The following is a 27550-nucleotide window of genomic DNA, read 5'->3' as shown; positions in this document are numbered from 1 at the left end:
CAAGGTTATTTTTTTTACTTGTATAAGCATTTACATTGTATATTGCTACCATATTCAAATATCCACCCCTCACTTTTTCTTAAAATTCAATTTGTCTTTGACTTTACCATTCTGTGCATAAAATGGAATGTTAACATATAAGCATTAACAATATAACCTCAAAGTTTTGCTCAAACTTATTATTTATTCACTTTTCATTGGTGAGTATTAGATAGAAAAAGTTTGAATTGCCAAAATGTTTTTAAAAAATACTGAAATATCGGTATATTCTTAACAGTAACTTACATTTCATTATAATGTAAAATTGTTTGAAATGAAATTTTGTAAGGTATTTAAAAAGAAATTTAATACATTTGAATTTAACTATGCTTGAACAAAATGATTGCACCCTTACCAAAATATAAGGCCTCTGGCAAACAGTTGCCGCAAATTTGCAGAGAGTTTGCTGCAAATGTGCAACAAACAGTTGCCGCAAATTTGCCGCAAGTTGAGAATTCGTATGCAAATTAGCTTCTGGCAAACTGTTTGCGGCAAACTTGCAGCAAGTTCAGAATTCGTATGCAAATTAGCTTCCGGCAAACTGTTTGCAGCAAATTTGCCGCAAGCTTACAGATAAACATAGCAACTTTAATATATTACAACATAAAAACAATTCATAAACACTTATAATCATTTAATAATGAGTTACTAATACATGTACTATGCTTTTTAATCAATTTTCAAATAACTTCTACTGGTGATTAACAAAGATGTTTAACTAAAACAGTTGCAGCAAAATTAGAGATAAAGGACACAAGTTAAAATTATTAACTTAAGATTTTGCGCATTTTATTAATTTCAAAAATAAACACAAAATTGATGAACAAACCATAATAAAATTTGACAAATAGTACTCAACCAATCGGTGATGATTTGTTGCTGCAGATTGATAAACTTGAATGCAGTTTGATCACAACATGCATGCACAGATGGACTTGGACAAAGTTCACAATGAGCGAAGTTCAACCCATATAGTTCACAATTAAGCCCTGCAAGGTCACTGGTCATATTGCAATTAATCACGGCAATCTTTAAGGCATTTTTGATGTTTTTTTAATGACAGTCTCCTGTACATGCTCTCTGATTTAATTTCACACATAAATAATATCACACAAATAGCTGAATATCACAATAATGTCCACAATGGAATGGTCAGACTTCAGCACCGTTGTTTATATGCTTTTCTACGTAGTCTTACACAAATTCTGTCTTCACTCTTTTTTGTTTAAATCATTTGATCATAAAATCAGTGAGTTAGTTGTTCATGCATGGTTTTCTTCAGGTCTGTGTAACCTGGTCACCAGGGCAGACACCTATTGGGAAGATAAATGGATTTCATATAAGCACATTTTTTTCAAATTTAAAGTAGTTTCTAAGAAAAACAAGTTAGCCTATCATATACTTACTCATGCATCTATTAATCTATATAGCTACAAATTTGCACTACTAACTCTGACTATGTGAGTAGAACATGAATTCTTTTATTTAAGTAATAAAAATGTAAGTCATATAAAATGTACTTATACACTATGTAATGATAGTTATCTAAATTTGACGTTGTTTAAATAAATTTTGAATTTAAATTATTAGTTCATGCATCACAACGAAGTCAATAACGAGCGTTTCGCTTGATTCGACACCCGGCATTGTCATAGGGACGGCCTTTAACTGTTAAACTCATTATAAAAGATCACAGTCTTTCGTTTAATATTCCAATAACTGTTTAAACTGCCATTCAACGAATATATTTTCATTACTTCACTTACTTTTTCAAAAACGTGCTCATTATCATGCATGAGATGGTGCATGCAGAATCAAACTGGATGCTGAGACTTGATTCACTCACTTATATTCGTCCTCTGTTTAGCCATGTGCACATCCTTATGCCCTTATTTTCATTCATTTTACCATCTCGGTGATGGCAGACAACATGGCAGCATCGAATGTGAAAATTGGCGGCTAGCTATTGATCGACCAATCAGCGTGCGCGTAGTTTAACATTGAAACAAAAGTAAAAGTAGAAACAAACACTGAACAGCATACGGAAAATTCTTCAATCTTCATGATTCAACATCAAGCGGTTTAGACACTTCAATCTAAGTTAACTGATATTTGATCGTAGGAAAAAAGAATATAGCATAACAAAAGAACAGACAGGTTGATGTTCACGTTATACATGGGATCTGGGGGGGGGGGGGGGGTCATTTTGCCTTTTATGTAATGAAACATCATGCGATTAAAGTTGATCTTATTTTCGTAATAATAAACATTTTTATTGAGACTATCTCAGAATTAAACTTAAATCCGAAAAGAGATTTATTTTTTCTCAATACAAACATCCAAAATTATAACAGCAATCATTATAAAGTTGTGCTGAATGCGTATAAAATTGTATAAGTCTTATTTCTGGTAAAGCTTTGGCAAGCTCAGGAAGTAAACAAAACAGAGAAAAAAGAAGAAATGTGTGTTGTAAACTTCTGGCAACTTTTTAGGAGTTTATCAAAAGTGTGCCACTGGGGAAGAGGCTGCAAACATAATTAAGTGTCTGGTAAACTTCTGGCAAAATAAAAGAGGTTTACCAGAAGTTTGCTACTACTGGCAAAGATCGGCAAACAAGTTTTAAAGTCTGGTAAACTAATCAGTTTGCCGAAAATTTACGGCAAGTTTGCAAGCAATTCATTTTGGTAAGGGTGTTACATAAATATATCGATACGAAAATAAATAACAGCTTTAGATTATTAAAGGTTTTAAATTGTTTTACTGACTTAGCAATTGATAATTGATAAAATTCGTGAACGACAGCATCATATTTGATCTTACACTCTTAAATTTGATATGAATGAGGTTTGAATACTTGATGTCATGACAATATCGAAGGTAAAGTTTTTTAATGTTATATGTAATTTTTCTTTAAAATGAGAATTAAAAAAATCATATTAAAGTAAAATATACCATTTATTTACGCATATATACACCACAAAATGATAATCTAGAATTAAATGTTGGTTGAAAAGCACTTTATGACTGGAGGAAAAATAGTTGATATATCGTAAAAAACTGTTGACACATCAAATAAAGACTAACAATCCAGCCGACGTTACGTTTGAATTTGGACTATTTAATGTTATTTTAAATTTCAATGACTGTTTATTCTATTAAACGGAATTCAAAGAAATGAACTCATTAGCTACCTAATTTATATTGATTTCATATCAACTGGGTAGGAACACTTTACGCTTTTTTATAAACCGCCTCGTGGTGTATAAAAGGTAAACTGTTCCAACCTAGTTTATACTTGTATGAAATGGATTCCCATTGAATTCTTTTCTTACCGCACTGTTTACATAAGCCAGGGAACGTCTAGAGCTCTCTATTCGGATCATATATAAGTTTAGAGCTGCAGGAATTAACAACGGCCAAGTAATGCAGGCGTAAACAAAATTGCATCGCTAAAAATACCAGTTTCACTAAGTACCGGTTGTTTTAATGTTTAATGTTTTTTTTATTTTAAATGTCGTCAGTCGTACGGGTTTTATCTCATCTTAATGATACTGTATCTTCTGTATGATATAAGATCGTATAGAACACCAAAAATTCAATGTTGATGTAAGTACATACATCATATTTGCAATATAGAAATACTGATAAAACACATGGAACGCTCTCACTAACTGCGTATGTTACGCTGATATGCCAGCAATACCATATAAAAAAATAAGTTAAATGTTATAGCTAATTTGCTCGTTTAATCATGTTAATGTTTCACAATTCGTATACATTTGAGAGGCTGTCCAAGCAAAGTTTAGGCAGGGCACATGCTACATGTATGCCTTTCAATAAATTTCTGTGTATCCCTTCATTTTAACATGATTGTTATATATGAGAAGGAAAAAGTTAATTGTATGGCTAACTAGGCAGAAAAAATGTGTATTTTTGAATTTGGAACATGTTTAGTGCAAAAAGGTCACAGCAGTTGTAAAAATGTTGTGAAGTTTGATAAGTTGTAAAACTACCCGAATTCTATAATAACTTTTTAAAAATAATATTCTATAGTTCAAACACACTGATTACTTTAACTTAGACTGCTTTTTAAGTATAAATAGATTTCAAACAAGAAAATATGCCTTATCAAAGTTGGTGCATATTTTGGAGAAAAAAATCTGGTATTTTAATGTTACTTTGTAATTTCAATAATCATTCAATACATTTTCATGAAAGAACAAAATGAGGCATCTTTAAAAACCTGAGTAATGAAATTTTGAGAAACAAAAATAAATTCAGTGGGAACAGCATCGGTCTCGTAGGAGCAGTTGCACAAAATTACCAATTTTTAACATTGAAAATCAAGTTTTTCCATGAACAACATGTAAAAAGACAGTGAGTGACAAAGTTTATGTCACAAATATTAAGTCAAACTTTATTTTAATAATATATGCTTATATCTTTATAAAAGGAAATGCTTTATGATGAATGAAATATTGATCACTCATCAAAACCAACATTTTTCAGAATTTTAAAAGCAAAAAGGTCATTTTGACAAAAAAAAGTTGAAAACTGAGTTTAAGTCCACTAAAACTATTCACACCTGATGAAAATTAGTTGAACATTTCACTATTTGGATGGTCTAATATATATTCAAATTATTTTAAGGGTTTTCACTATTTCATGAAGTATATATTTAGCTTGGGAATAAGGATTCATAATGTGTTAATCATTGATTAAGGAATATTAATAAATGCTATGATAAATAGATTTTATCACATTTAATAAAAACCACAGGCAAGAACACATACCACACTTGTTGTTCTGTTTTAGTTACAATTATTCAGCTTTTTCATCTCTGGCTTCAGTCTCTTATTTGATATAATGTAAATACTTTCCTTTTTTCACATATCCTTTCAAATGTTTATTAGTTCTATATCAAGTACAGCAATATTATTTCATTTCAGGTGAACCCTAACCTCTCTTCATACCCTTTACCTATCTTATTTCTCTTCTTAGTTCTTATCAATGAATTTCGTACAAAATGTTCATGAGAAAGAATATTTATATTTTATTGTACTCAAATATCAAAACTATCTCATGTTCATCGATATTTTTGATATTTATATGTATTGTTTGTATTAATTTGTTAATAAAAAAAATAAAAAATAAAAATAAGAAATGCATGCTAAAACTGAATGTATTTTTCAAAATCAATGTTTTTGTGTGTATTCAATAAGTGTTAGTTAAAAAAATTTCTTAAACTGGTTAAAAACTTGGTGGGATAATTTTATTGAAGTTGTATCAAATAAAAAAATTTATTTTAATATTAAATTGGGCAAAAAATTAAAAAATTCCATAATGTAACACACATAAATATATCAAATCATTTCTTCTCAGTAGTAACATTTAAATTTAATATATTCTCTTTCTAAGTGCCATTAGCAACTTGTTAAATTCAAAGTTTCAAAATTAAAAATGAATGTTTACAACTGTTTTGGAATGAGAACTAAGAAATGTGGCCTCTACGTTCAGTCGGGAACCTTTTGGAAATTTTAAGCAGATGTTTAGCTTTTGGGTAAAAATTAACATAAACAGACTGATGTACAACAATTATTTAGTCAGACTAAGTCACACCTAATACCTATATATTGTCGCAATGAATCTAGCAGAAAAGTCAGACATCACACACCCCCCTCCATTTTTGGATCCCCCATATTAATCCATTTTTTATCGATGTATGATGAGCAGCTGAAATAAACATGAGATAGTATCCTTTAAAACACCCTCCCCCTTCTTTAAACTCTATTCCCAAATCAAATTCATAGTCATATGAGAATCAGTGTGTCTCTTTTAAAATGGAGTTTCCTCTTTTAAAAAATATATTTCTAAATTACTCAGCTGACTAACTTTCAAGCATGTTGTATGTATTTGAATAAATAAGCAGTGCACAAGAGTGAAAAAATACATTTCATTTACTTGTATCAATGTTATGTTTACACAATTTACTTGGACAGTGTTATTTTGTATTCTGCTATTAAGTGATGTTAATATCTTAATGTTAAGTAGATGTTAACAGTGGATACGGTTGGGCTGATAAATATATTCAATTATATTTACCCAAGATATTGAGATATCTTTACATATAAATTAACTAGGCTAGTATATATTACTTTTATAGTATGGCAAACAACCATAATAGATGAAGATATCAAAGTAATAATAACATTAAAATTTAATTAGTAATCTAAGAAAGTGTGCAGTAGCAATTTGGAATAAATAAAGAGAGAATAAACTCATGCAAGAAAGCAATTTATTGAACATTAGAATGCTAAATGATTACATGTACAGTACCGATCAGACCCAACCTAACACCAGACTAAACCCCAAGTAAACCACGGGTTTACTTTCTTGGTATTTGGGTTTACTTTTTGAAAATTTGGGTCCACTCGGGGTTTACTTTAGGTTTACTCGGGGTTTACTTTGGGTTTACTCGAGAATTGCTTTTGGAGTCAACTATACGCACTGAAGTGTGAAGCAGAGCTGTATTTTATCTTATCATCCTACTGCCTGTAATTCCTGCCCCCTTTATATTCCGAATACACATGTAGCGTCTGCTTTTAGGGTATACTTCTGATCGGGGTTTACTCTCTGTGTCCACTCTGTGTTTACTTTGGGTTTACTCTGGGTCCACTCTAGTAAACCCAGATTAAACCCAGAAAGTAAACCCAGGGTTTAGTTGGGGTTAACTTTCTGTTAGGTTGTGTCTGATCGGTACTGTATACAGTGCATGATGCATGAAGTTCTCTCTCTCTCTCTCTCTCTCTCTCTCTCTCTCTCTCTCTCTCTCTCTCTCTCTCTCTCTCTCTCTCTGCCTCTCCCTCTCATGTGGTCAATCCCGCAAACTTCAAAGCATCTTATTTTAGTCTTGAAATTTTGATATTTTCTGGAAATTCTACCACTCCTTAGGAAAATATTGGATAATTTTAATAAATGAATGTAGCCATTCATATAGTGACTTGCAAATCTAGTTAGTTTCTCTGCCATTTGAATATATTCATTCAATTTACTACTTCACATAATCCATGAACCCCCTTCTTCATCTTCGTTCTTTTTGGGCACACTTTCACTGTTTCATATGCAGGAATATAGTTTTACCCATGATATCGGATGCTGGAAAAGTCATCCAGATCCATCATCCCAAGCAACTTGGTGGGTTTTTTTTCTTTCAGCAATCTTGTAAGATTTCTTTCTTGTTTTATCCAAGTTTAGATATAAAAGGACAGTATTTTCCATAAGAATATTTTATTTTGCACTTCTCTAAAATAAAATAGAGAAACACATAATAAAACAAATACATGTACCTTGAAGTGGTAAGATCTGAAAATAATAATAAATATTGTGGAACATTTATGAATATTCCATTTCATATTCTGATTAGCATTAGCAAACCTAATATCATACTGGTGTGTGAAATTGTTTATTTACATTTCTTGTCACATGTCAGATATGTACTCTGACCAATTGCCAAGTCAATAGATGCTGTGTTAAATAATATTGCTGTGCTAACAAACAAACAAAAACACCACATATTTTCTGCTGTGTATCACTATGTTATATTTACATTCTACTGTGTTTTTCCATTAAATTCTGTGATCTTCAAATGCCTCTAAATGCAACAAGTAGTCAAAGGTCAAATTGACGAGTTTTATTATGACGTCACAAACGTGAACGCCTGTAAACTGCAACGTCACAAGCGAAAATCAAAGTTCACGCTAGTGGCTGTTACTGTGGCTCTTCCATTAATTTTAACTTACCCTTAGGATAAGATAGGAATTTTATGGTATGAATCACATTTGCAGACAAGGCAAGAAGTTATAAAAAATGTAAATATAAGCATTAAATCATGATTTTTTTAAGTATACACTCTCATACAAATTTTCATAACGCACTAACGCGCGTTACTCAATTTGTATGCACACACCGCTGCAGTTATGAGAGTGTATACTTCAAAAAATCATGATTTAAAGCTATAATAAAAACTTGTCATTTCATTATATTTTTTTCCAGTTTTTAACAAAGCAATGTTTTTCAATTAGGAAAATTAAAGAGATGAAAAATAATTGACCTATCAATGAAAAAAAAGTATCCCACTTCTATCCTATCTAAAAAAAATTGCTGGATATTTTCCCAATATTAACCACATGAAAAAATCTACTGGCATGCGACCATTTCTCGCCGAGTACCATTTCTCGCCAGTACATTGTGACGTCATTTTTCGTCAACAATTTTATGTGTTGATAAAATGACGTCACAATGTACGGGCGAGAAATGGTATTCGGCGAAATCTGGTCGCACGACGGTATGATTATTGTTGTTCTTTCTTTTAACAAAGAATTATTCAATTTAATGTGCAAGTAAATATCTGATATTAAATAACAAATGTAAGAATCTGCTCTCTCTCTCTCTCTCTCTCTCTCTCTCTCTCTCTCTCTCTCTCTCTCTCTCTCTCTCTCTCTCTCTCCCGTTGTTTTAACTTTCACTCTATACTATGCATGTTTTTAACCTGACCCTCTGGAACTACCCGTTTGTCAAGAAATAACATGTCTTCTGTCGTCATCAGGTGAACACCTCTTGCTTTTTTCTTTGAACAGTGGGTGTGTAAATCATTGTACAAATAGTTTGTTGGCCGACTTGTTGTAATTCGTTTGGTTACAGTAGTTCATCTCAGTTTCAATAAAAGGTTCGGGATGCTTGCTATTATTGTCGACCCGATTTAAATTCCATGTTATTGTATTTGAGAGAGACAACTTCACCAAAACACCGAAAAACAATCTCCTCTGGCAACATGCTGTGCACAAACGTTATCGGCGGCCATCTTTGTTAACAATGGTTTTGAAATATACCCGCACTGAATATTTTTTTTAAATACATTTCAGCGTTAGAAAAAAATTTTGTCTATCATAAACATTTAACTCAATTTATATGAATTACTTATACAGTACCCGCAACGTTATTTTTTACAAGATAAACGATAGGATAGGATTCACGCACGATAGGATAGCATTAACGCACGATAGAACAATATACACGCAGGATAGGATAGCATTAACGCACGATAGAACAGTATACACGCACGATAGGATAGGATTGATACACGATAGAAAAGGATAAACGATGTTCATGATAAACGTATAATCGCTTTAAACGATTTACACGAATAATCTGTTAATGGCAGAATTTGAGAAAGAACACGCACGAATAAAGATTAAAGTGGAAATTCTATTTAGTAATAATTACCGAATTGTTAATCATCGCTGCATTATTTATAGAATTTATAGAAATAACCAGTTAATTTTGTTCACTAAAATTATGAGCTTAGATAATCAATAAATCTTCTGAATTCTTATCATTGTTTTCAATACCGAACACCCTAGCCGATCGCCGCGAATATTTCAGCCCGAGATCAAATTACACGGAAAATAGCGGGCTAATTATAAAAATCAAACTCTTGTTTAAGTAAATATAAAATCTGTCATAAACACATTTCTTTCTGTGTAAGAAAATGATGCATTAAAAACGAATTATATTACATACAAGTTAAATAAATATTTCCGCAGGTTCACAGTCTGCGTACGATTTGCTATCATTGTTTTCATTACCACACACCCTAGCCGATTGCCGAGAACATTTCAGCCCAAAATCAACTATCACACAGAAAATAACGGGTTCAACTCTGGTTTTAATTAAATATAAATTATATCATAAATACCGGTACTTTTGTTTCTGTAAAACATGTTGCATAAAACACACATTATATTGCATAGAAGTTAATGTTTACGCAAGTATACACTCGCGTACGATTTTAAAATATATTCGATATACAGGTAAATATGTTACCTTGTTCCTAAGAACTTCGATAGTTTTCATGTAATATTGGTTAATTTTGATATAACAAGTTAAGAAATTCGTATCATAATAGAATGCTGGAAAGGATTTTACAATTCTTGTTCAATAAATTTTCGTATACGGCGCACTGAGCGAATTGCAGCTTTGAAATAAATATTTTAATTTACTTGCTTATGAAAAGGCACGAAACGATTAACACGATAGGTTAAACGGAAAAACTGTTTAAATTGAACGATAAACCTGATAGGATTAACGCACGATAGGATAGCATTAACGCACGATAGAACAGTAAACACACACGATAGGATAGGATTAACGCACGTTAGAACAGTATACACGCACGATACGATAGGATTGATTCACGATACGATAGGATAGGATTGTAAAAAAATAACGTTGCGGGTACTGTAGTTGAAGCAAGGGAGGTAACTGAAATTATCAAAGATTGACAAAATATACTTGTCTACAATTGTTTAACGCAAGCTTTTCCCACTCATTTTATTTTATCAATAAAGAGTCAAAATATTTTTTTCAAATATAAAAAACACAAATCCTAACCAATAACAATGTTTTGGATTTTAAAGTTCACAGTTTGGCACATGGTTTCAATGATTTATTTAAGAGAATGATCGAAAATATATTTTCCCGTCCGAATAACCACTTACATTATTTTTACAAACAAATCATTAGTGTGGGTCAAAAGAGAATACAAAGAAACTGTTTTAAAGGGAAAACAGAAAATTCGTGAAAATCGATGTGCAACGTTTTCTTACATATTTGCCTGATGTTTTCTTGGACAGCCTCTTGATTTTTCCGTTTCGTACGCAACTAAAGCCAAATGAATGCAATGCTTTTAGTTAATTTGATAGACATTAATAAGAACATCAATAAGATAGTAACATGTTGATAATCTTTCATTAGATATTAATAAAAGATACAAAGCTAATCGTTTCTGGCCATTCTATACCTTTTTAAAGCGATAAACGTGATATAATATTTTCCATTTTCCGTTCCGTTCCGCGTTTTAGCAACACCAATCGGACACATACCTTGGATAGGACAACTTTGGTTATAAATATACAAATAAATGTGCATGCGCTCATGTGTTGTTTCGTATATTCCTGAATTAGAACTAATGAACTTATATCATTATGAAGAATTTGACATTCACATGGTCAAAGGAATAGCAATATAGGCATCGTAAAATGACGTCAAATACGCCATTGTAACGAAAAATATTGACCCGGGTTGAAAATTGACCTAAGGTCATTTTTCAACCTTTAATATTGACCCAGGGTGTCATTTTTCAACGTTGAAAATTGAGACCAAAATCGTAAAATTTATACCCGGGGTCATTTCTTAACGGTTTGAGAAAGATTTTTCTAAACTCTGATGACCTCGACACGTTGAAAATTGATCCTGTTGAGAATTGATCCCCAACCTCAGAGTTTTTATCTGAACTAGAACTTACTCTACACGGTTTAAATGTACAATCATGCACATATTTGAAAGTTTCAGTTTCAAAACTTTCATACTGTCCGACACATGCGGGCGTGGCTGATTTCTTTTATTTTGAAATGTCTAAGATGACCGTTTGCTTCGGAATGAACCAGGCGAGTATGGCTAAAATACTTTTTGTCATAGAATTGATTTTCGCTCCTATGTGTGACGGAATTTAAAGTTTAAACTTGTCATAATCTCTGATAAATACATGTATATCTAACAAATATATTACACGTTGTCGTTACTTGTCAGGTAATTCAACAGAGCTCTATTCTCTAACAGGCACCTGATGTTGTATATTTTTTAATAATTGAAAATATATAACCTCTATACTGTTTCATTGGGTAAAGGGAAAACTAGTATACATTTATATTATGACAAAAAATATAACGTCGGGTACCTGTGCTTAATTTGAAGAAGTCAAAATATTTCCCTGACAAAATAATAAATGAATGTATATATATATATATATATATATATATATATATATATATATATATATATATATATATATATATATATATATATATATATATATAAATAAATATATATATATATATATATATATATGCTTGGGGCAAATTGCATTGTAAAGTAATGCATTACATTACCATTACTTCATGAATTAGGGCATTAAATTACCAGTACCATTACTTAGATTTCTTAAAGTAATGCATTACATTACCATGACATGAGTAAGGTAATGCATTACCATAACCATTACTTTGTGAAAATTCAATAAGTTTTTAAAAAAGTAATTTAAAAGCTAAATAAAGAGTTTTTTTGTAAGTGTTTCGTAAATAAAACATGCATTAACATATTTACAGGATCATGTTCACTATCAGGTTCAAATTTAATGTCATACAAGATTGCTGTTACACTTTATGATCATCAAAGTTTTACAGGTTTCATCTTTTAACTCCATTCTGTCTGGTGTGAAAATCTAAGATATATAGTTGTTTAGGTAATAATAGAAAAAATACATGAATCTTGTATTTTCTATCAGTCCATCAGTCCAAACTATTGTACTTAATACATGTATACAACACAGAGAGAGAGAGAGAGAGAGAGAGAGAGAGAGAGAGAGAGAGAGAGAGTGTGTGTGTGTGTGTGTGTGTGTGTGTGTGTGTGTGTGTGTGTGTGTGTGTGTGTGTGTGTGTGTGTGTGTGTGTGTGTGTGTGTGTGTGTGTGTGTGTGTGTGTGTGTGTTAAAATTATTTTCAAATGGGTTTTAATACTGGAAATAATTTTTAAGCTTCAAGAGATCATGGTAAAACAGTGCAATCTTTTTAGTGCATTCAATTTTGCTTTTAAGGGTGTATGTCTGTTCTCCATTCTCATGGAACACAGCCAATAAAAGGGTGGTGATTGGGGTGTTTAGCACCTTTTAAAACAATAGATTGTTTTTATACTTAAATTATCCTTGGGGCGCTGTGTGTTGGTGACACATTCTTCACATTAAAAGATTCATTGAATGTACAACTAATTGGATTCATTTTTCAAATGATTTAAAATTCTAAATAACAACACTCTTAAAATATTATGAAATTAAGTTGATATAGCCAGTTATATTGACAATTTAAGAATAGATTTTTAATCTTTTTTAACATGCTTAATCATACAACTAAAATATTTTTATCTCAAGAATTTTTTTTCTTCTTTAAATCAATTTTTTAATTTATTTCAGTTATTCAATTTATCATGCATTTACAAATCAACATGAATAGAAAAGCATTGTAATGCCATGTAATGCCAGCATTACACTAGATTTTTGGAAATAATGCATTACATTACCATTAATTGTAATGTTAGAATTGTGGCATTAAACATTACTAGCATTACTTTGAAAATATGTAATGCATTGCAATGCATTACCATTAAATTTCGCATTACCCCAAGCCTGATATATATATATATATATATATATATATATATATATATATATATATATATATATATATATATATATATATATATATATATATATATAAAATACTTGTTGGATTAACTTTATTGAAGCACCATCTAATTTTCTGCATGTGCAGAGTCATGGTTCTTTATAAAAATGCATTTCATTTCTATTATTATTTATTATGAGTTTTCAATTACATTTTTAAACTTTAAATTAAAACACAGCCAACTGACGTAATATGTTTCCCAAAATAACAAAAAATTATACCCTCTACAACAGAAATGTTAACAATTAAAATCAAAGAACTGAAGAACTGACGGGAGTTGATTTTGTCGATGTTTATTTATTTTAAAATGAATGGTATGTTTTGCATGATAAGTACATGTAGTTTCTAATTTGAATTACGCACATTTTTATAATATGAATTTTTGTACTTTTTCGACAAGAATGTCGAGAAACCCCATATGAATAATGTTAAATAATATCTAAAGTTAAAATTAATTCAATCAAACTATGTATTAGTGATAGAAATATTTCTCGAAAATTATTATTGAACTCTAGTCTCCTTCAACCAAACGCTCGGCTGACACCGTAAATCTCCGACAAGGATTTATGGAGACAGCCGAGCGTCGAGTTGAACGAGACTATATTGAACTCTGGCGTAGGAATACATACGACTACAAAAAATATTTGAATTGTTCGTACCATTTAAAATCTGACTATTTTCACGGTATTCATAAGTAAGTTTCCTTGAAAAACAATGCTTTACTTTACATTACATCGAATTTATCAATTATTTTAAAGAACTAAGTCTTGTCAGCAGCAATGATAATGCTGAGGTCCAAACACTGTTTCACTTTCGGTTTGTCTGAGTAACTGCAAAGGAGAGTTGATTAAACTCAACTCCCAAAAAGTAAGTTTGCATGTAAATGTACAGTCGGAGGATGTTTGATCTAATTATATCAATTGTATATATGAAAAAGCATGCAAATGGTTGAATACATAAAGATTATTAAGCATACAATTGAAAGATAAACACTTGTCAAAATTCGGATTTTATCAGACCTAGATTAAAATATATTGAAGTTGTGTGTAGCAGTTGTATCAAGAAAAACTCCGAACTGCTTAAACATGTACAAATTGAAGCAACCAGGACTGTAACAGGGATGAGAGTTAATTCCTCTAAAATCATTTTATATAAGGAGCTTAATTTTGAAACCTTACAATCTCGAAGGGATAAACATAAATTATTTATATTCTATAAGCTTAAGATTATAAATGGTTTAGCACCACAAGATATGTTAGATTTAATTCATTCATATTTTCCAACTGAACATGCATATGATCTCATGTCAAATGAGCTTTTATACTATCTATATGTACCACTTGGACTACTTATTACAATAGCTTTGCTCCGTCAACATGTAAATCATGGAATAATCTTAATGCAGGAAAGAAAATTTAATCAACATTATCTACATGTATCTGTAAGTCAGAATTTAAAAAAACAAAAAATATACATCAATCTACCAAACACTTAGGTTAAGGCAATAGGAAATATTAATTTATTTTCCGTCAATTACGGAATAAAGTTAGTAAAGTAGTAAAGCTTACTTATATAAGGAATTTTTAATTGATGAGAGTCGATGTTTATACTGTGGGTCCGAATCTGAAGGAAATGTGACTTTTTCCCCCTGGATGTCCAAAAAACACTCAACAGAGAGACGAACTTCTTCAACAACTTATTGACATTAGTGTACCTTTTCATATGAACTATATACTTTATGGTAGTTCTGATTTTTCATATAAATAAAATTGCAAAATTGTTTTCCACGTTTTTAGTTAAATTAGAGCCACCAAGCGTTTTTTATTCTTTTAAGTGACACTGTTTAAACTTATTTAAGTATTAAACCTTCATATTTACTCATTATTTAGTTCCTTTTTATTTATTTTTCTCTTCAAATGGGCTGGATAATCTAATTCTTATGTTAGTATCTCTGCAAGTATAACTGAAGGTGATAGGTTTGTTAATGTAGGTGTGAGTGAACATGTATACCAACAATATGTCGTTCAATCATATAAAGTAAATGTTCAGATATATTTATTTGATATTCAAGTATCACCTGTCTTATATACACATAATATCAATAATATTCTTAAAACTTGTAATATTATATTATTATGACCATAGATAATTTTTTCTTGACTTTGAATGTTTGAAAGGGTTTATAGGCTGTGTCTGTTATCCAATCAATTAAATAATTTGAACATTCCGTTCAATAAAATACGTTTAAATTAAATCAATAATGTAGGTGCCTGTGATAGAAAGGTCAACCATCAACTCACTGTTGTATGATCTATTACTACATATTTCTTTTCAAAAAATGCAATTCAACAATTTATTGACGAAAGCAATTATTGTTTAAATTTTATGTTAAATTGTTGTGATCAAAGAAACTTAGAAACTATTAAAGCTAAATTATTTTATTGTCATCCTGTACAAAAATTAGGTTGCTAAGTTCTTTAAAAATCTTGTCAATTCCCTAGAAAAGCTGTAACTTAGGTAAATGTATCCTCGGATTATATAGATTCAAATCATCAAAATCGTGATCTTTGGCAGTAGGGTAGGACCACATTGGGGGTAGGAGATGTCCAATTTTTACATTGCCAAAATAATATTCTCAAAAACTCAAATGTTGTAATATATGGTATGAATTATAAGTGGGCACTTGCAGATATTGTTGATTTTCAATTGTTGTCTAAAAAATTGTCCAGAGGCCATAGTCTTTATGGCCCCTGGACAATTTTTGGGCACTTCCAGGTTCTTTTTACTACACTCTCCAGATATCTCGTATTTAATTCTATATTGTTTCTCAGGTGAGCAATGTTGCCCGTAGAACTCTTGATGGGTAGCCACAATACATGTATATTTATATTTTACAATGCCAAAAAAACTGTACTAATTAAAAAATTTGAAGATTTCTAAATTTTTGAAAATTAATTCTTTTAATGATGCACTAGGGCTTAAATTTAGATAAACACAATAAAAAGTCCTGTGTTAAAGAGGTTCGTTTCTCTGTTTTGGGGAAGCCATTTTGATCACTTCTAGATTGAAATTTCTGCATTATATATGATTTCTACTCGTATATATATAGTTTATATACGAATTTTTCCCGCAATTACGTCATAGTTGCTGAGCGCAGACAAAATTGGTCACGTGACGCACCTGCCATTACAACCGTGAAACCGTAAAGATGTATCAAGGCGGAGGTGGTGAATCGTGTGCGGTTTTTCGCTGCACTAACAACAGAAAAAAGTTATACATATGGAAGCAATCTATTTGTCAAGAGCACGAAAGTATTTTTCACAAAGATTGCCCTTGTGTCGTCCCGTTCAGCCTGCTTAAAATACCTAAAGAGGAGAACAAGAGACTGAAATGGCAGCAGGCATTACATCGGAATGATCTGCCGAAGAATGTATTCGTGTGTTCCACCCATTTCATTGACGGACGACCAACAGCAAGAAATCTAACACCCACTTTGAATTTAGGTTAGTGTAAAATGCCCCTGCATCACTGTAGAACGGGTGTATGTAGGAAAATTCGGGCTGACAGTACGGTCTGCCATCCCGAATATTTATGAATGAAAACATCAACAGAAATGTTACAGTGAATGTGCATGAGACTTTTAAGGTGCTATTTAAATAAGATTACACATAAAATGTGTGACATAGGTTTGAATAATCTGAAGTATGTATATTCTTAGCTTGACATATATTCAAACAGTTGTCAAACTGTTTGTTGTATGGTTATGAATAAGACATAATACTCATTACTATTTTCACCTTCTATGCTTTTGTATAAATATTACAGTGATATTTCAAACAATATTTAGTAGCTTACCAACAAGCAATACTAATTAAAGTCATCATATGACAATTTAAACTATATAAGTATATGTATATAAAAACATATGAATGTACGTATTTATTTTGAATTTAGTATTATTTTTAAAAATGCATTGTAGGGTATGAAGCTCCCATCAAAGTTGGGCGTCGACTTTTAAAGAGAAAGTCTGTCACTGAAGATAAATTACAGACAAAGGGGACATACGGGTATGTTTATATATGTATTATTGATTTAATCAGATGAAAGGGCATAACTGAAGTACTGAAAGCTGGGCTTATTTGATGTGTCTTCATGCATATGGTGCAGAAAAACTGACAAAATTTATTTCTCTTTCTCTTTCTCTTTTTCTCTCTCTCTCATGCTTCTAATGTCAGCAAACCGTCGGAGGGTAGCATAATTTGTAAGCTGCTATAATTAACAAAAAATGTCAGTATGTAGAAAAAAATCAACAGCGCATTCAATTTTGAAATAAGCTTTGTAAAATCAATCCCCCATTTCTTCAATGTGCAGCCGAATATTAATGCATCTTAAAGTAGTTCATGGAAATTCATATGCAATGTATGTGTCCAAAATGCATAGTCTTGTTCTTAAAACACATAAGATAATACATTCCTTGCTAAATATATTAGAAAGGAAAAAAAACAATGGACAAAACACAGGTCTCCGTAACTATTTGGTATATAGCATTTACTTTGAGGCTGTTCAGGTTTTTATTGTGCTATTTATAGTAACATTGGTGATTTGCCTGTCTGCAGTGACGGCTCTGCTTTCAGCAATGCTTGGCTAAAAAATCACATGATACTTGGGATTTCCAGTAGTACTTTTAAGTGTTAAAGGAGAAGACTTCAGTCACAATGAACAAATATATTATTGTTCTATGTAGATTTTTTTTGCTTATGTTTGACAATTATGTTTTGGTATACTTTTGTTATAGGTTTGAACCCACACTAAAACAACAAAAGCTGGTTTCTGAAGATGAAGTTGAATCTGTCAACACTAATCAGTTCACCATTAAACCAAAGACAACATCATTTTCCACTCAAACGGACATGACCGAAAGCAGATCAACAGGCACCCAGTGGATAGATCCCACACTGCATGAGCATGAATATGCAAGGCCCTGTGTTTCAGGATCTAGAGATACAGGAACACAGACGAGACCCAGTGAGACTGAAGACAAAGGAGTAAACTGCAGCACTCTTCATATTCGCTTAACCTCTGCTGACATAACATCCGACTCCTTATCCTTGCTGTACACGGGACTGCCTTTGAAAACTTTTAGATCTGTTTTGAGTGTTATGCAAAATATGGATGACCCACTTAAATTTACCATGCCTGTTTCAGATCAAGTTTTTTTGGTTCTTATGAAATTAAGGCTAAATCTACTGTTTGGGGATATTGCCAACAGGTTTGGGATATCAGAGTCTCATGCATGCACTATTTTCAATCAAAGACTCTCTTTTATGGCTTTAAAACTGGAAAACTTAATAGTTTGGCTTCCCCGTGAAACAATTCGAGCAACTATGCCGAAGTCTTTTCGTAAAAACTATCCAAAGACTACAGTCATCATTGATTGTGCCGAGACTTTCATTCAACGAGCTAAACACTTGAAAACAAGAGGTGAAACCTACAGTCACTACACGTCCCACAATACAGGAAAGTATTTGGTTGGTATTGCACCACATGGACAAATTATGTTTATCTCAAAGGGTTTTGGAGGACGTTCTAGTGATAAAGCAATTGTAGAAGAATCTGGCATTTCAAACTATCTTCTTCCTGGAGATGAAATTATGGCCGATCGAGGCTTTACCATTGGTGACCTTCTGTTCCCTCTCAAAGTGAAACTTAACATTCCAGCTTTTACCAAAGGTAAAGACCAACTTTCAAAAGAGGATGTAACAGAAACGCGAAGAATTGCCACCGTACGGATTCACGTGGAAAGGGCTATACGACGTGTAAAGGTGTTCCGCATACTAAGTCAGGTAGTTCCAGTTACCTCTGCAAAGAAACTCAGTGACTACTTGATTGTTTGTGCTGCATTGGTAAATCTGCGATCTGATCTTATTAAAGATGATGATGATGAGTGACAGATGATATTTGAAAGTTTCAATGATGTAATGTTCAGTAAATGATGCATGATAATATTTGAAGGTTTCACTGATGTAAATGACACAAAGTTGAAACATGAATAATAGATTTGTATTGGGTTTTATATACCAGTCTAATTAAGTCCAGTTCAAGATTCCTTGAGTATATCTGCTCATAGTATGACAAATGCTAAATAATGTATTTTAGGCAAAGCCAATGCCATATCTTGAATCAAGACTATTGTTATAAGTCTTGATTAATATGATGTGAATTAAATTCTTCATCAAAAATATTTTTTTAAACATGTAATTGGGTTTAATTGAAGATAAGAGGATGTTGTGTGATAATGAACTTATTTTGAATACTCTTCATGTTCAGTAATAAATAATTAACACAGATTGAAAAATAGTTGACTGTATAATTTCAGCATTAAGTCTGACATCAAAAACTTCATTCAACTACATTTACATGTGTATACACATGTATGCATCAGCTGGAAAATTTAACATATTTTTTACTAATTTTAAATCTGCCACATTCAAAGTCATCAACTACTCTTGGTAAAAGTTTGTTGAAGTAAAAACAACATTGTCTTGAAATAGCTGCTTCACAAAACTGTTGGTCATATTGTACATCAATGACCTTGTATTCATTAGTTGTCCATATAACAAGTTTGCACAGCTGCATCTGTGTTACATGCAAAGATAACTGCATTTGAAGGTAATAGCCCCTTGAACTGTTATGCTTAACATATAATGTACCATTTTGCAAGGATTTCACAACATCATATTTACCAATTGTAAATCAGCTGTCAAGTGTTTGATCATTCTTACGTAGTGGACATTTAATTTCCAAAAGACATTTTGAACCATCAGCATTGGTTACTTTTCCATCTGGGGAAACACTTAGCCAGGGCTCTTCAAAGGAAACTATGGTCCCTGTATCTTCTATGTGCCATCCAGATGAACGCAATTGTTGTTTTGCAAGAATTTCACCTTCTTGTCCATGTCTAGTAAATTTGTTTCCTGTGAAGGAAGGGTACATATGTTCTCTTAAGAAGTTATCACTATTTGTAGTGTCACGAACGGGAACCTTGTGAGCACTACTGCCAGTTATTCTTATTTTTCTACTGTTGTGCCACAATTCAGATTCACTTTGTGAAATTGTTGCCATCGATAACGATTGAATTTGGGCATCATTAAGTTTTATGTACCTGTTATAAAACGCACAACACTTTTCACAAGATAGTTCACCTGTATGCTCAGTATGAGGCGCGGATGAAGGTTCGAAAAGAGATTTGTTCATATTTGCGTGCATAGATTTACTTAAAAGTGAATTTTCTAAAAGAAATAATTCTTAAAGTTCTGAGTTTTCCACAAAATATTTAAAAGATTGATGTGATACAAACATTGGGAAGATAGATTTTGTATTTTGTGCTTTTTCAGCATTGTTGTTAACCTCACTGCCATATTTAGGTTTTTTAAAGTCCATCTCTTCAAGAACACCTGGTTCAAGGTTTCTTGTCGCTTCCTTATTCCACTGCATCTGTTCATCTGTACACGATTTTCCCGTGAAACCTAACCTTACAGCATGCTCAATTTTCCACAAAAGTGCGCCTACATGACTGCACGTTTTACTGTTCCCAGCCATACATGAACATCCCCCGTTTAGAATTGTGCCGATCATATCACAGAATACCCATGCATTGTGAAACTCTGAATTTATTTTTTGTGACGGGCGCACTTCAGATTTCAGAATAACTGTATTGTGAATAACAAAATGAAGAATTTTCCCGACAGAACCGCTTTTAAAATAATTGTAACTGTCCAATGATTTGTAATTTTTCATTTTTTCGCCGTCACATGCTCTACTCAAAAACAAATAATTGTAGATATCGCCATATTCTACTTGTGGCCACTCACGAATGTCATCCTTCCATTCACCGGTTTTGACGTCTTTTGGGGAAGAAATCATTCGATCAGTATCTTTTTTGCATTGACTCTTATCCATGATTTACATAAACGAAAAATATAATACAGTTTCATATAACAAAACTTTGCTAGCAAGAATTTTATGTTACCGGGGATTGGTTGCTACCGCGTTTGTTTATCCAGCGTCACGGTTACAATGGCGGCTGTTTTCCGCGACACCTATCGGGATGAAATTTTACTAAGGGAAATAACTGAAAAAAGTCGTCTATAATGCCAACAAATACTATATTGAATGCAAAAGTGAAGGAAACATTTTATATTATATAGTTAAGAAATTAGTGTATTTTCTGGCAGAAGGTTTTCAAGAGAAAAATAAACATTTTTCTTAACCCGTTACTTTTAGAGCACTGTACATAGCTTCCAGATAACTTATGCATTGCAATATCTTCATTTTCATCCGGAAAACAAATCTAGATCTGAACTTATGTTTGATATATCTATCGACATACATTGTCATATTAAGCTTAAATTTCATAAAAGTCAAAATAAAACCACATGTACCACCATTTTTTTAATTAAATTAGCTTATTTCGTGCTATATCTAGAATTATACATACATGTTATTGATCCATACTTTTAGGGTTTTTTCCTGAATCCATAAGGCAGGCCTGTTATGTTTTGAGTAAAAGAGACTTTTAAGTAGTTTTGTTGCATTTGAATCGTTGATGACAGCGTTTATTCCAGCAAAAAGGTCAAAATAAGTTAGGTGATGAAATTGTGAGTTTTTTCTATATGATTATTTTAATTTTATTTATATTAAATAGAATGCATTTGTATTTGATGCATTAGTTCTTTCCGATAAAAAATAATATCTGAAAGTTGCACTTTTAGTGCAAAGAGTCTTGTTGGTTTTATGAACACCGTACTTCCAAAAGAAGCATCAAAACCAAAAAAAAAATTGCATAATAGTTAAGCCTTTTGTGTTTGTATTTTGAAAAATACTTTTAAAAAAATCTGAAGAATTATGTAATTATGAATGAAATAAAATATAAAGGAAAACATCGAGAAATCTCGGAGGACTAATCAAATGAATCCAAACTGCCTATAAAGTCTTACTAAAAATGTACTTGACCTCAGTTTTTAAATTATATTGTATTAAATGATGTTTCATTTTCTATACCATTTCTTTATAGCTAAATAATACGGTAAAAATATATATATTAAATCAATTATGATAGCCAAGAAGGTGCAATTCTCGCATTTTTCTTTTTAATAAACTGATCGGAAGACATAAATCTATCAGTCGTTTTTCTTGAATTTGTTTTATTATAGAAATGCATGTATGTCTGCAGCAGTCGTCCCCAATGAAATTAACATTTATGAAAATTCATTAGACTATTAGCCTTACAGTGAGCTAAAAAAAATATATGTGTTTGACCTTGTTTCCATGGAAACAAAGACTATACAATGGGTTTTGTACTAAAAATAATGGCATTTTCCGCTATTTTAATTCTTTTTTTTTCTCTTTTGCTTTTTCACTTAACACATATAAATAATGCTGTAGGCACTGGCTGCGAACACAAATTTCCATTCAAAAACTACTTGCATGAGAAAATGCGATCTTTTTCGTCTATTTTGTAGATCTTAGAAATGTGAATTATTGTTTAAATAACTATTTTCTTTAATATTCAGAAATTGTACATTTTAGAAATTAATCCTTATTTTTGGAAAGATCTAACTTCTATATATATATATACAAGTAATATTATTTCTTCTTGCCTTGCCAGCAAATGTTATTTAAAACCACAAAATTACTGTATTGATCTATGGATAAGTTCAAATTAATGGAAGAGCAACTGTAATAGCGACAAGCGTGATCTTTTATTTTCCTTTCTTAAGTTGCACTTTACCAGCCTTCAACGTTTTTGACGTCACAAGTAAAACTCTAATTTAACCTTTAAGTATCTTGTCTGTATTATGGGTCTTTATCTGCAACAGCTTTTCACACATTTTGCAGGCAAAAATATTTGGAATGTAAATATAACTTGCTGCATTTTCTTTTTCTACACACTAGACTTTGACCCGTGCGTGTACGGGTTGACATTGTATATGATATCAGACATTTACGAAATAGATACATCGACACACCGTATTGTTGCCATTTACATAATAAAGCTTTGAGCATACAATAACGCTATTAATTTTACTACACTCTGCTTACATGGGATAATCTAACTGTGTCTCGGGACAGGCCTACACCACAGTTAAAATGCATCCCATATACCCGTAATGTAGCAAACAATTGCAAAATCGCTCCGAAACGATTTTGGAGAAAATTAATGAAGCTGCAATGAAAATAACAGTCAAATTATTCATAATAAACCATTTTGAGGCTGTAAATACCTTTCATCTAAAAATTTAATTCATATTAATGAAAAATTTAACATTTTCTCCAGCAACGTTTTTTTACTCGCTTCGGGTTGACAATCGGAACTATCGGGATTTTTCATATTAAATGCACTGAGTTAAAGTTATCTCCCGCATTTCCTTTGATGAACAGAATATATATAAATATATATATATATATATATATATATATATATATATATATATATATATATATATATATATATATATATATATATATACAGTACCGATCAGACCCAACCTAACAGAAAGTAAACCCCAACTAAACCCTGAGTTTACTTTCTGGGTTTACTCTGGGTTTACTTCGGGTTTGAGTAAACCCAAAGTAAACCAAGAGTTGACACAGAGAGTAAACCCAGTCAGAAGTATACCCCTGAAAGCAGACGCTAACTGTGTATTCAGAATATACAAAGGGTAGGAATTACAGTCAGTAGGATGGTAAAATGAAATACTAGTCTGCTTCATACTTCGGTGCCTACAGTTGACCTCAAAATCAATTTCAAAGTAAACCCAAAGTTAACCCCGAGTAAACCCAAAGTAAACCCCGAGTGGACCCAAAATTTCAAAAAGTAAACCCAAGTAAACTCAAAAGTAAACATATTCAACTACAAGTTAGATTTAAAGTGAAAAAATAAGCTGTTGAAGTTACTCCTGTAATATATACAAACGATTTTTTATCCTGATTCCATATAACCAAAAACTATTCTACGCAACTCCTTAATACCAAAACACCTTTATAAAAAAGTGATGCTATCTTCATTCATATTCATATTTTTCGTTTGTTTTGTTTTTAGGAAATTGGTTGTCAATTATCGATCAAAAATTTCCAAACATACATTCGACAGATTGACACATTCGAAACTATTTAAACGGAATGACTAATAAAATCATTTTTATCGTATTTCTAAATTAATACTATATAAGTCAGTTGTGTATACCTGTCAGGAAATGTATTTATTTTGCAGCGCTGATTGCTCCCCAAACGACGAACTCCTAAAACACTTTATTAAAGTATCATCGAAACTAATTTATGCAGAGATGTTTGGTTTCCGATTTTCCGACAGTGGCTACATAACGATTCGGTGTGCAGTTGGAATATTTCCAGAAAAAACAAATAAGGTTAATTGTGCCTGAGCTGTTTTCTTTAGCCCTGATGAGCACAAAGATGATATTTAATAACTTACAAGTTTTAGATATTTAATTATCAAACACTTTGTTTTGCAGAAACTGTGTAAAAATGGTAATCGTAGGAGAAGAGGAATAGAAAACGTTGAAGTTGAAACCAAGCTCGCTGCTTCTAAAATTAGAGTTTATGACAACAAAGACATGTATGAAACGGAGAACAAAAGTCCACAAAAATCATGTAAATTATTAAGTGCATTATTATTTATACTGTAAACCAACTTATTTCGCAATTTACCGGAACATACTAATTAACGGCGACTTAACTTTGTGATGAAAAGGTAAATTTCCAAGGAAATAGTTTACAAAAGACACTTGATGACCAATTTGCGGCGATGATTCGCGATGACAAGGCTATCGCAAATCTCGCGAAAAATTCTCACACTTCAATAAAGTTGGTTAGCAGTATATAATTATTATTACATATTTAATTTACTTTTACAATTAACCAATTTTTTTTTAATTTTTTCAGTTGACGTTTCTGTATGGATATTTCTTGTAATTGGGACCTTGTTGAACAGATGGTAGGAAAACATGGAGATTTTTGCAATGCGACGTTACAAAGAGTGCTTTATCAATAGTTTGTAATCGAATTTTATTCTGCAAAGAAATATTATTGTTGTTTTGTTAAGAAAAATCAGGATGATTTAAAGTAAAAACAAAACCAAATATTCAATAAAGTTTATTTGACATTGTAAAATATAAATATACTACTAGATTTAATATGTGATGCAAGATTTTCAGACTAGAGGTGATCTAAAATGGTTACATAAAACATGACGAGCGAACCTATTTAAAGAATATACATCAACTTTAACTTGTTCTCTTAAAGATATAGATTTGTCATTCAAAGGGGACACCTTTGATATTGAATTATGACTTATTTGACAATTTCTGCTTTCACACACCAAAAAACATATAGCATTGATTCTATGGATTTCTATTTTATTTAAACGGGGTGATTGTAAAATGTATATTCTACATGATTTAAACCATAGCCTGCTTTGTATATTCCTATTGCAATCAATTACTTCCATTTAATTGATAAATCACTTGATCAAGATTCAAATCGCAACTTCTTGAGTGTTTCAGGAGAATCCGAATGGCAGTGTATTATCTTCTGAAAGTTGAGCTTAACTTCATTTATTTCAGTTATACAGTATCCTTAACTACACCACTACACAAGATACATTAAATGTTAGTTTTCTAGCCAATTAAGTTGATGGAAAGTATTTCGATGTGTTTTCAATTTGTTGCTGGAAAATCCCAATTGTTTCGAATGCATTACTTCTGCTTTTATTATTTCATGAATGTTACTGTTTTGTTGTAAAATGTTTGGTTTTTGATTCATTGCTTTTAATAAATATTTTTAATCTACGTACAAAGGAGTGCATTTATGTTTTATTTTGTTATTTGTTAAATTAACTGGTGTTGGGGTTTTTTTTTGTCTCCGCCTCCTGTTTTTAGTTATTAATTTTTGTTGGGACGGGACCTTTATCAAAAATCAGTGTTCTTGTGATTTGGAACAAATATCTCAAATTTGAATCTTTAATATAAGCAAGAGGTCCTTTGGTCACATTGCTCATCTGAGCAACAATAGACATAATAAAATCAGCTTTATGGGGTCATATACAAAATAGTTAATGTCGAAAAATAGTTTCTGTAAAAAAAAAAGTCCAGGACCCCTGCATATTCAAATGTTTATCATTGAGCACCTTTGTAACGGGATAATTTTACAGTCACATATTAAGCACTGCAGTTCTAGAGAAGATGATCAGATATAAACAACTGTTTATACATGGATTGTAAACATACTTCAAACGTTGAGGCCGAGGTTATGTCCATGGGCCCGATTCTAAACAACTGTAAAGAATCAACAATATGTCAAAATGCTTTGTGGCAACGCGCTTTGAAAAAATTACGCACATTGAAAATTTTTTACAAAGTGCGTTAAATTTTGGACAAATCAACGCACTTTGAAAAAAAAATTTCAAAGTGCGTTCAATTTTGGACCAAGTTAACCCACTTTCAAAAATAATTTCAAAGTGCGTTATGAAGGTACTTCAATATTTTTTAGTATCGACACTCTTAACGCACTTTTAAAAAATATTTTTATAACACAAATTCCGGAACTGAATTTCTAATTTGTTGATAGTATGATACTCGTGAATCTAAATTACTGTATTTAGTACGGGGATGGGGGGGGGGGGGGTAACTAAAGATACAGGTCAAATACCAGTGCATCATTTATTTGATATTTGATTACAAGATTAAGGTCTCTTGTCACTCTTTTTTCCTACCATTACATATGATATTCAGCAACTTTGGGTAAACATTGAAAATCGGAAAAAGAAATGTGCTCTGTAGAAGTACATGCAGTGTTATTGAAAAAAAATGAGCTGGCCGAACAACAATTTTTCTATTGGTATGTTAAAGAATCTATGTGTTTCAACAGTAACCCTCTTTTCGTATTCTAATTAAATAAATCACTTCAATGAAATAATATTACCATTAACGGACATTTAATTATTATAGACTTAAAATTAAGCATTAGAATGTGGGTTATTTTTCTCGCACGGGTCTTCTAAAAGATCATATTGTTTTTGATAAACAGAACTAAGGTATCGTTTTTCACATCATATTTGCAATAAGCAAGTTGAAATATATTATA

The 27550-nt window shown here is 31.5% G+C and overlaps 1 protein-coding gene across 1 annotated transcript in view; it reads left to right on the top strand.

The window, feature by feature from the left end:
* Positions 1 to 26253, top strand: part of LOC128169664 (uncharacterized) — a 173927-nt gene extending 147674 nt beyond the window's left edge. Inside the window, exons 8-10 of the mRNA XM_052835767.1 lie at positions 24663 to 24816; positions 24922 to 25060; positions 25352 to 26253. Coding sequence (XP_052691727.1) covers positions 24663 to 24816; positions 24922 to 25060; positions 25352 to 25407 — 349 coding nt within the window. The 3' untranslated portion in view covers positions 25408 to 26253. The remainder of the gene's footprint in view (positions 1 to 24662; positions 24817 to 24921; positions 25061 to 25351) is intronic.
* Positions 26254 to 27550: the final 1297 nt, after the last annotated feature.

This window comes from Crassostrea angulata, unplaced genomic scaffold, assembly GCF_025612915.1.
Source record: "Crassostrea angulata isolate pt1a10 unplaced genomic scaffold, ASM2561291v2 HiC_scaffold_168, whole genome shotgun sequence".
NCBI lineage: Eukaryota > Metazoa > Mollusca > Bivalvia > Ostreida > Ostreidae > Magallana > Magallana angulata.
Note: the sequence above shows the minus strand (reverse complement) of the source record. Positions and strands in the feature narration are given on the sequence as shown.